The 11272-nt window shown below is 44.8% G+C and overlaps 1 protein-coding gene across 1 annotated transcript in view; it reads left to right on the top strand.

Moving 5' to 3' along the window:
• The window catches only part of PTS (6-pyruvoyltetrahydropterin synthase), a 9909-nt gene extending 4915 nt beyond the window's left edge, over nucleotides 1–4994 (top strand). The window contains exons 2-6 of the mRNA XM_009275719.1: nucleotides 746–825; nucleotides 2412–2434; nucleotides 3462–3518; nucleotides 3829–3899; nucleotides 4411–4994. Coding sequence (XP_009273994.1) covers nucleotides 746–825; nucleotides 2412–2434; nucleotides 3462–3518; nucleotides 3829–3899; nucleotides 4411–4552 — 373 coding nt within the window. The 3' untranslated portion in view covers nucleotides 4553–4994. The remainder of the gene's footprint in view (nucleotides 1–745; nucleotides 826–2411; nucleotides 2435–3461; nucleotides 3519–3828; nucleotides 3900–4410) is intronic.
• Nucleotides 4995–11272: the final 6278 nt, after the last annotated feature.

The raw sequence follows: 11272 nt of genomic DNA, 5'->3' as shown, positions 1-11272 counted from the left end.
GGGGGGCCCGCGGGAGAGCCGGGCGCACGGAGGAGGGGGCCCGGCTCGGCCGGGCCTGCGTGCCTGCTGTCGAGCGCTCCCCGGTTCTCTTTGTTTCAGTCCATTTTCTGCAGCCTGTAGTAGCCAATCCTGATTCGGGACGTCACCGCCTAACTGAGTTGAATGAGAACTGAAGTTTTGTTTTTAAATGGGACGAATTATGCTTGCAGTTTGTAAGCAACTCACCGTGCACCTAATCTGTCGCCTTTTTCTCGAAACTTACATATTCCTAAAGAGTGCCTTGACCTGAAATATTCCTCGGAATAGGCACTTGAATTTCTTCAAAAGAAACCTTCAGAGAGGGAAGTAGTCCTTTATACTTCTTGGAGAAACTCCTTAAGCTTTGTTAGTTAATGAATAATAATATGCATAGTTTGCTCCAAGCGCTTCCTCCTAGGAGCCCAAGTGATTTTGCCATATTCATATGTGAAGAGCTGTTAGTATTTATACAGCAGTGGTATTAGGCAGTTGTTATAAAACCTGCATATATAAATACAAAACCACAGCAAAAAACCCCCGTTGTCAACAACGTCTTTTTATGGGCCAAATACTCCTCCGGTTCTGTTTGTGCCTCCTGAGTAGGAAAAGCTAGTGGGTTAAATTTGGGACCGTGAATAGATGGAAGAGCTAGAAAGCAATCACAGTGGAAGTGAAGCCATGAACATCTGTAGTGGATCCTGAAATGCCATGTCTGTATTTCTCACAGTAAATCACTGAGTGATGAAGAAAACCTGAAGCTGTTTGGGAAATGCAACAATCCAAATGGCCATGGGCACAACTATAAAGGTAAGGCGTTGACTTCCATGCTTACACATGTAGTCCTGGACAGAGGCTGCTCTCGGGCAGGCTGGTTTGAATGCAGAATAACTCATGGGAGAGCTGGGCCAGTCATGTGTCTCAGCAGTCTGGTATGGCTTTTAGTGGCTGGTTTTGGGGTTTTTTAGAATTGGAAGGAATCCTCAGCAGCGGGGGGGTTGAACCATGGCATAGATTTGCAAGCTATTAACTTAAATAGATTATAAATATTTATCTCAAAATGTCACTTCATGAATCAAATCTAATTGTTTATAATCTGCAAAATCATTGTGTTTTGAATGAAGATTTTTCTAAGCAAAAGACATGCAGCTTAAACAGCCCGTAAACTTTATTTGAATGTTGTTTTCACAAGTTCTTCTCCTATCATCTATACTCTATGCACGTAGAATCAGATCTCTGCAGTTATTAGGCTGGCTACCTGTTTAGCACTGTGTATTGTAGGTACCCTGAAACCTCTGCTACAGAGCTACTAGCTTTATCAGGGAAGACAGATTGACAGATTGTTGGACTGAAGATCTGTCCCTCATTTTAAAGCTGATTTACAGGCACAACGGTTCTTGCTTTCTCATGTAAGAAAGGTGTTTGCACTGTAAAAAAAATGGCTGGAAAGCTAGGGAGATGCCTCTAAAACTGTTCCTTGCTGGGGGGGGGAGGACTAGAGAGAGTGAGAAAAAGAGCATGAAGGGGCTTTTCCACCCCAGAGGAGAATCACAACCAGGCTCAATCACTGTCTAAAGGTGTTTGCACTGTAAAAAAAATGGCTGGAAAGCTAGGGAGATGCCTCTAAAACTGTTCCTTGCTGGGGGGGGAGGACTAGAGAGAGTGAGAAAAAGAGCATGAAGGGGCTTTTCCACCCCAGAGGAGAATCACAACCAGGCTCAAATCACTGTCTGTCTATTTTTGTGAGATCCCCAGTGAGCTGTGGTTCTGTTCTCAGCTCCTGGGGTTAGTGGGAAGGAATGCTGAGCTTATAAGGTTGATGTTTCCAAGTGTTTGTCTCTTTTGTTGAAAGGACTTCTGGGTTGAAATGACACTTTGCAGTAATTCTAGTTCTTAGAGAGTTGGCAGCCACTTCATCCCTTACTTTCCTTCTCTGGTATTCCCTGATGTCAGAAGACTTATAAGCCGAGCCCACATCTTACGATCTCAGGGGTCTGGTGATTGTATGGGCACCTAGGGTGTCTGCATTGTCCAGAAGACTTTGCTGATCAAGAGACTCTGATCTTGAGTGTGCAGGGCACAGGCTGTCATAGGGAGTAGGTACTTGAGAAGTCATCTAGTCTTATCTCTGCCTGCAAGGGGCACTTCAGGGATAGTGGTGTGTCTTTGGGCATCAGACCTTGGAGAATGACTTCTTCAATGAGCTGGGTGACTCTGAGTCATTATTCTTTATGGAGTGGATACTCATTTTATGAAAACAGTCCCACTTTTAAGTGCTGGGAAGCCTGCACCAGTCCTTGTGGATTAGCGATGAATGGGTTGTCTGCCCCAATCAGTAGTGTACTTTGTTGTTAGGTTCATGGTGTCATCGTGACCTGGTATTTTCTTTTTTTCAGTTATAGTCACTGTGCGTGGAGAGGTAAGTGTGATCAACATTTTTTTTCCATTCCTTAGGGTGGCAGGATAGACGGGTCCCCGTCTTCCACAGTACTGAAGTTCTAGCTCAATTGCTAGGTTTCCCAGGGTGTTTATGGAAACTGTACACATCACTATAGAAGAAGGTTTTTCGTAATCACTGTCCTATTCACCTTGCCTCTAACAAGGATTTGCAGGTGACTGTATTTAATCCAAGGTTTGTAGTCATCCTCTGGGCACATAACTTAGTCTGCCAGAGCTTCCCTGCAGAATGTGTAGGCTCTGGTCAGATCTGTGGGGCACCTTTGGATGAATACTGAGCCCCAGGGAGGCTTAGCACTTCCAGTAACTGATTCTCTCAGCTGTTTTATCAAGGTATTTTGCTGCAAATATAAAAGGAAATTCTGCTTTTGCAGTTGTTTTTCTCCCTTCATTCTGTCATTGTTCTGTGTATTCTGCAAAGTGAGTTGTTTAGATAGCACTTTGGTTTTGATGTTTTTCAAACAACTTTTTGAAGATTTCCAGTTCATAGGAAAGGAGGTTTCTATTCAGATCTGAAACTAAAATTTTAAAGCCTCTTCCTTCTACATTCCCCAAATATGCCGTGAACTACACAATCTGATTTTGTTCCTGGAGCTGTGCCTTCTCTGGATGGGAGGACGCCCTGAGCTCAGGCTGGTCTCTGTTTTGTCCCTGGTTGTTCAACCCAGCAGTTTAATGCCTGTTTTCCTGCTTCTGGTCATGCTAGATGGTTGCTTGAAGACCGAGTGTTTCAGTGACATTTTCCTCCCCGGTGTCAGCTTTTATGAGTGGAATTACTAGAGTTGTTTGTATGCTGTATCTCTAGCCTTTGGGAACATCACAGGAGTAGAGTTGGAACTCAAGTGTGTGAAGGTGGAAAGATATTTTTCTTGTGGCTCAGATGTCCTGAGTGCACAGATATTCACAGTCTGATTTGTACAGGCTCACGGCAGCCTTAGTAATAAGGATGTGTAGCTAGGCTACTAATCTCCCTTTTGTTTTCCCTGCAGATTGACCCAGTCTCAGGAATGGTTATAAACCTGACAGACCTGAAAGAATATATGCAGGTAATAGCACTATTTTCCTACACGTCCCCTGGGAGAACTGGTTAGAGCTTAGCAATTTGTCTAGTACCAGGGTGGAGACGTGGTGAGTTGATGATGGTAGGAAATAAAGAAGAAATTAAGGAATGATTTAAGACTAAAATGCTTTAGCACTGTGATGTGAGGTAGTACTGTGTCTCCAACTAGGAAGTTAACAGGTGGATGTAGGGGTCTCCTTTTTTTACATACTGTTGCCTTGCTCAGTATGCATGGTAATTTGAACCCAACTCCACTGACCAACTGGAACAAGATTGTCACTGTTCTCTTTCTGCAGGAGGCAATCATGGAACCGCTTGACCACAAAAACCTTGATAAGGATGTGCCATACTTTGCTGAGGTTGTGAGGTGGGTGATGGGCATTGGTTGCAGGGTCAAGAAACAGTCTTCAAGGCTTAGTCCTACATCTGAAAGAGCAGCCTTGGTACCTGTGTAACACACCTGTGACACACACACTTGTGCATGTCAGGTGCTGGGTGCCCTGCCTGCCTTTCAGCCCTGCTGCCATGCAGCCTACCTCACTGTGCCGGGCCGGGTGCAGGCCTGCTGGGGCAGCTGCCGTCCCACATACCCAGGAAGGCACCACTTGCTCGCACCTGAGGAGCCCTTTGCAGACTGGCACTTGTCACATGAGCCTGCTCTTTGGACAGCTTGGGGAGACAGATACGACCTGTTAATTAGACCTCGTTTCATCCATGTTTGCTGGCAATGGTTCAAGCCCCACTTACATTCAGGGTGTCATCATGTGAAAGCTGCCCGCGTGGTTCCCTGTGGGCTTTAGCATCCCCCCGGCCCATTCTGGGTACAGCCTCAAATATCATTGCTGTCAGTTCTGAATCTGCTCGTGTTTCGCTCTTAGCACCACAGAGAACGTTGCAGTATTCATCTGGGAAAACCTCAAGAAGCTCCTGCCCATGGGAACTCTTTATAAAGTCAAAGTGTACGAAACAGACCAGAACATTGTCGTTTATAAAGGAGAAGAAACAATCTCTGAGAAGTGAAATGAGCTTAAGCTCAATTGGTCCGAAACTCTGCTGCATAATGAGATTGGTGGATTACTTCAACCCTGCTGACTGTATTTCCTACACCTAGACATTGGTTATGTATTACATAAGGACAAATACAGATGTTTCACAAGAATTCTTGCAGCGATCTAGTAATTCGGATTCTCGGAATTTGTTGATTTGTCTGCTTTTTCTCAAGACATTCCTGCTTTGCAAACCCAAACCACCAAGCTGATGTGAAATTTACAGTTGTGCCATGTTAAATAAAGCAGCTTTCTAGAGAGGAGGCAGCCTGGCAAAATGTATGTCCTGTCCAGTCACAAAAGGCTTTGATTTTTCTCTGATTAAACATTGGATTCATTTATGATTTTTAATAACCTGGGCTTTGGTGTTGTTTTGGTTCTTGATCAAATAGAGAAACATTCTTGAGAATGAGAACTACATGATTCTCTCTTTTCTGTTTTTTTTCCTGCGCTACGGGCTCATTTCTTCTTGTGGCTAGCAGGTCTTTCTCTGTATAAGGAACTGGTACAGTGAGCAATATAGTTGTTTACAAAGCAATTCAAACTGCAGAGCTAAAGAGAACAGTATGTTGTTGAGAATCAGCATGAGAAGCTGAGGAAACTGCAAAGTTGGAACATCACAGCCCCAGTGGTGTCAGAGTGCCCTGATGCATGGGTGAAAGTGGAAGTAGGCGAGAATAAACCCTTAAATACTGGTTATGCAGCTGGTGTCCCAGAGTTGCCAGTCTTGCAAAGTTTTGAAGCTGAGAAAATGCTTTTCATCTTTGAAAATTCTGGCTGATTTTGTCTCGTTGCAGTGCAAGTACTCACTTTGTAGATACCCTGTGGTGCTATGTCAGCTCAGGGCAAGTAGACATAATCCTCACCTTGCTGAGGAGTCATTCCTGCTACAGGAGACTTTCCATTCTGCATCTGATCATGGACAGCTGAAATAGTAGGGGAGGACCCATGATACCTTGAGTCCATATCCACTGAAGCCCCCTGAAAGCTTGTTGGCACAAGCAGCCAGATCAAGCATGTTTTTATGAGTTCTGTAGGAACAGGATCAAACTCTCTTTCGTATTTATGGAGAAAGCAGCTTGTGTTCCTGCTGCGATGATCAACAGTTACTTGGTATTTTCATCATCAGAATCTCATGTTGCGAAGGCCTTGTAGACAAAAGAAGCACTTGGTATGCATCAGTCGTCAGGGCTGCAGGTTCCTGCTGTCACTTGCAGATTAGGAGATGCAACACTGTTCAGCATAGGTTGTTACAAAAGGATGAGGCTGTGAGATGAGTTTAAATGAACACTAACCAAATTATTCTGAAAATTCCTGAAATTGTAGGCATACTGTGAAAGCTAAGTGCTGGAAGACGAATGCATGTAAAACCAGTTAGGGAACAGTTATTGTATAATTCCTGTGGTTAAGAGCCATAAGATCAACCTGTCTGTCCAGAGGGAAAAGTGATAGTACTGTGCGTGATTCTCTTTATCGCATGATCAACGTCCTGAAGAGTAATTAGGTATGGCCATGAAGAATAACTTAATGCATATAACTTAAAAAGTGATATCGAGGGTAATAATTCCCTTGCTTTACAAGGAAATTATGCATCTGAATAATGGTAGCAAACAGCACCATTTAGAAAGTTTTAATGAAGCTTGCCTAATAGTTAACCTTGGCCGCACTCTACTACAGGCTGAGGGTGAAGCATCCTTCTGTAGCTACCAGTTCTGCTAAAAAGTAGTTTTTACAGTTCCAAAAAATGCTTTGGCTGCTTTCTTTTAAACTGTGACTGCTTTATATGAGGACAATTCTGTGCTGTCTCCTGCCTTGATCCACCTTTGCTCAAACTTTCTGGATGAATTTCTAAAAGGCAATAGTAAGAAAAGGCTGGAGATGAGGGATATTCCAACCTTCCCTCTTTGGTGGAGCAAAACCTTTGCCATGGAAGCTCCAACATTTGGTTTGGTTTTTTTTTCCCCTCTTAAAGATAGTGTTTTGGTGAATAATTGGCTGAAGGTTCATTCCAGTGTCACACAAGTAGAGAGTGCTCAGTGCATCAGATGAAGGGAGCATGCTGTTGACACACTGTTGCCCCTTCTCCCCCCTTTTTTTCCCCCAGATGTGGAAGCAGTCAGCTTTTTTCAGTGTGGGCTCTGGCCAAGGAGGTTTTGCAGCTTATCTGAATGCTCCTGCTGGTCTGTAGTTCACTAGTGTGATAAGTCATTCCGGTTTGCTAAAATGATGTAAATCACACTGGATGATAGCTGCTGCTGATGATTCACAAAGGATTTGATGTCTTCAGTGAGTCATGGAGACTTAAAACATATCATGTGGTGTCTTTATCAGAAGAATAATTTAGCTGTTGACATTGTTGACAAAAAGCAAGCAAACAAGTGGTTACATCTATATAGCACAGCCCATTGCTATTATTAGCATGAGGTCAGGTACTAGGCCAGAAAAAAATAGCCCAAATTCCTGATCCTGCAGTGCAACATAGCCCTGACAAAGTCCCACAATAGCTTGGACATTTATATTTATTGCTGTGTTGCATGTTGGAGATGTATTTATGTCTTTTATTCTGATCTCTCCAGTTTAAATGGCAGCAGATCTGGGGAGATGGAGATAAATTGGTTGACTGAGTAGCAGCTTGGGTGAAGGGAGCTGGCAATATCAGAGCTGGAATTGTAATTGCCTGTGTCCCAAAAAATTACAGTGTATTCTGTCCCTTCTCCTGCTTAGAGGGGTCTTGATCTTTGCAGGTGCGTGTGAGCTCCATGTAGGGAAGTCTCTGTAGGAATCGGCCTCCAAATTCACAGGTTAGGGAGGGAGGGTTATATAAGGAGAGAATTAACTCAGGTAATTAAACGTTAAGCATCTCTGTGCTGTAACTTAGTTACTGAGTGATGAAATTGTTTGAAGGAGAACTGTTCAGGTGATGGTGGGGTCCAAGACAGCAATTAAAAGGTCAAAGCTGATCCCAGGAGAGCTACTGTAGGAGCCAAGACTTCCAGCTTTAGTGCACATAAATGTAAATAGCAGTATAATGACACGGAGACCAGAAAAGTGCTGTGTTGTGTTTAGTAGGGACTGAGGGTGAAGACCCAGTTCTTCCTTCCTGTCACATGGAAAGATAAATCATCAGGTTATATAGAAGAGGACTAGTGCCAGGACAGGAACTGAGTAAGTGGGGAGCCTGTGCAAGAAGCTGGCCACGTCAGTTGCTTGCGCTGCACTTATGCTCACATTGTGCTTCAGCTAATGTGACCATTTGGTTCTGCCAACTAGAAGCAAAGCAAAGTTTGAGGCTGCCCAGTTTCAAAGGAAAGCTGTTTAGCTCTTCTTTTTTATTAATTGTTTCTAGGGAACATTTTCCCATTCTGCCTCACTGCAAGGAGAAAAAGTTTTATTCTCTTTTCTGTGCTTGAAACACAGTGACCACAGGAGGACTGTGGGTTCAGCCTCAGTTTTTGCAGTGTGGGGAGTGGGAATTGATCGTTTTCCCATGACGTCTGAAATTATGAAACAGCACAGAGCAAAAGGGACACCATTACAAAAGGATCAGCAAAGCAAAAAGCAGCGGCTAGAACTGAACCAAGTTCTGCCACTGTGTCTTACGTGCCACTCCCTAGGCTGTTATTTATAGTTCATTGTAGCCCCAACAATATTGTTGTTGGGGGCTGAGTCAACAGTCACAGACCACTGCCTAGTCACCTGGCGTTGGGTCCAAGGATAGGTGTAGGCAAATTCGCCACTGCATACTTCTCTCTCCTTGAAACAGAGCTGAGCACAGCTATTGCAGATTGCGCCTGTCTTGGTTTGCCTATGAGTTGCCAAACTGGCGAGTGCCAACCAACTCGGGCTGATGGGTAGCATCAGCTCTGAACAGCTGCAGAAACCAAAATGGTCTAGAGAAGATGGCTGGAGTGAAGACAGGGCTGTCCAATATCATGCCTTCCTTTTGGGAGAGCAGACCTCTGAAGAGAGGAGGCCCAGAGGGCAGACCAGGGCACCCGCTGCCTCTACGTAGGGCTGGGCACGGGCAGCCAGTCCCTGTCCCGGCAGCTGCCCTGGCAGCTGCAAAGCTCTGAGAAAATGGGACAGTGCTGAAGAAAGGATCAGATGCCCAAACCAGTTGGAGAAATTAGGTAATGCAGTGGTTGTATTTAGTATTTCCAAATAAACTGCACCTCTCAGTTTATTATTTTCCTTCCTGGCTGAGAGGGTGCAGAGGTTCAGGAAGAGATCAGCAGGATCTCCAGCTTGTCCTGGCGAGGGTCTCCTCCCCAGGTGGAGTGTTAGTGGGCGCACTTACTTTCTCTGTGCTTGCACTGGAGGTTTTAAACTGGCTGAGGCATATGAATCCTAAACCCATAATTTCCCCTCCCAGTCTCAATTCTGCTTCCAACAGTTTTGGTGAATATACTGTGGGGGACTGTGCCAGACTGTCACTGAGGCACGTATGGCCCCCCCCCCCCAAACACATGCTGTGAGTGCAGGTCCCAGACTGCACAGCCAGAAGCAGACCTCTCGTTTGTGGCTGTTTAACGTCCCTTAAAGCAAAAAGGAAGCTTGAAAAGGTTTTAAGTTCAACATTATAACCTGAAAAACCTCTAGCTAGCTCTAGCACTCTAGTGGCTTTGCCTTGTCTCCTGATTATTGGAGAGATGAGATATTCTTCATCTGGAGGTACACCGAGTCCATCTTTCCCCTCTCCCAAAACACCAGAGCACAAATGAAGCCCTTGCTCGGTGTGTCATTCATTCACCCTGCTGTTTGAACTGCCCAGCTGAAGCTTATTTACCTTTGCTGAGTCACAGTCTTGAACTTGGTGGATTTATCAGTGAAGATGATATATGGCCTGTGGAAGGAGGGAAGAGAGAGGATATAAAGGGGGCATTAAGAGCAGATGAAGAGACAGGAACTGTGAAGTCATCGTGAGCTCACTTATATTGTCCTCCAGCCATATTGCACTTTTTTTTTTTTTTAACATCTGAAACACTGTTTCTTCATTATGCTTTGGCTGCTTTACTGCCCTCCTCTGGACCGATAGGAATCTCTTGTAGCAGGGTGGCAATTTACTGTGACCATCTGCTCCTTGTAGTTGGAATCACTATTGTCATGAACTATTGCATTCTTCCTTCCCGCAGATAAGGCCAATCAGGCTGATGGCTATGGTTTCCTTTGACAAATATTTCCCACTGATGCAACTCCATTAGTGTTAATGGAAACAAGAGGGGTGTTCGATCCATTAATTTCCATAGAACTAATCTACATCCCTACTAATGTGAGCAAGTCTTTAAACTACAAGACTGTCCGTGGGGTGACCTCTAGATATGACTTTGCAGAAAATATTTCCTTGGTATTTTCAAGAGCAAATCTGGAGAAGGCTCAAGAGGTTTGTTTCAACACCTGCTCTAGAGGTGGGCTCTTGATTCTGGGTGTTGCCAAGAGCTTACACAGACAAGTACTGTCCCAACTGAATACTTAAAGGTGGAGTATAGCCTTACCTTATTTCCATGGAAGATATGTTACTGTCTGGAGGTGTCCAATGCGCTGCTTTCTGAGTGGCATTTAATATTGCTGTGTCAATACAACTGTCTACCACCTTCCATTCTCCCATGGAGACATTTTGTGGGGATAAAGCTTGCAGTAAATACTCGGTCACATTCTTGCTGTCAGTGAGGTTTCTGTTGTCACTTATTGTAACTGGAAACAGAGCAAGTTAGACAAAGTAATTTGTCTGTTCTGTAAGACAGCCATCTCCGGACTCCATGCCTTCAGCATTTTCAGCCAAGGAAGTATTTGCTCGCACAGTGCTCTCTATGTGACGCGAGTGCACCAGAAACCTGCAAAGAGAAGGTGATGTACTATAGTCCTCCCCCAACCACAGGAAGAAGAGCCCCCTTATCTGCCCCCTCACCAGTTAGGGAATAGACTAGGAGGAACTCCTCGGTCACCAGATTCAGCCCCTGCTATTGTGGGTACCATATCTGTAAGCCAAACCAGAGCTCCTTGCGAGTAAATCTCTTCTGGATCCCATGCAAATGGCAGGGGTGGAAAAGCTAAAGGGGACAAGCTTTTGGGCAGTCAGTTCCTCCCTTCAGCCCATAGCTGAGTGTGCCAGACCCCACCCTTTCTTCCCCATGTCTCTGCTCCGGCTTGCTGTTCACAGCTGTGACTAGTTGCACAGCGTTGCTGTGTATCATGCTTTTGTTGCAAGCAGAAGTTGGACAATAAGCAAATGAGGCAAGAGGATCTGCTTGCCAGGAACAAGTGACTCCCCAGCTGTGTCTCTCAGCCCACATTGCTGTGCATGCTGTACTGCCGTGGCCCTCTTGGCCCTTAGCACCCTTCAGGTCAGGACTGTTTCAAATGAAAGCTGCCAAGACTGTCAGAAGTTACAGGAGCTGGTGTGAGACAGTAGCTAGCATCAAACTTGAATTCTGTGCTCAAAAAATGAATTAACAGCAGTGAACAAAACACCCCTCTATTAAAAAAACAACCAACTGCAGTGGATGCACCTTGGGTGAGATCTGAAGGAATCTGTGCCAATTTACACCAGCAGACTACCTTCCCCCTTGCAGGAAGGGATCAGGATGTCTCTCCTCCACTATTTTCTCAGCATTTAGCTTTTGCTGAACCTCAAGGCAATGGGAGATTTGTTGTCATGTCTGGGAAACAGGGTCAGGCTGCCATTTACTCTGCAGCT

The sequence above is a fragment of the Aptenodytes forsteri genome, unplaced genomic scaffold (genome assembly GCF_000699145.1).
Source record: "Aptenodytes forsteri isolate BGI_AS27 unplaced genomic scaffold, ASM69914v1 Scaffold715, whole genome shotgun sequence".
Classification (NCBI taxonomy): Eukaryota; Metazoa; Chordata; class Aves; order Sphenisciformes; family Spheniscidae; genus Aptenodytes; species Aptenodytes forsteri.
The sequence above is the reverse complement of the archived record's forward strand: the minus strand, read 5'-3'. Positions and strand labels throughout refer to the sequence as shown.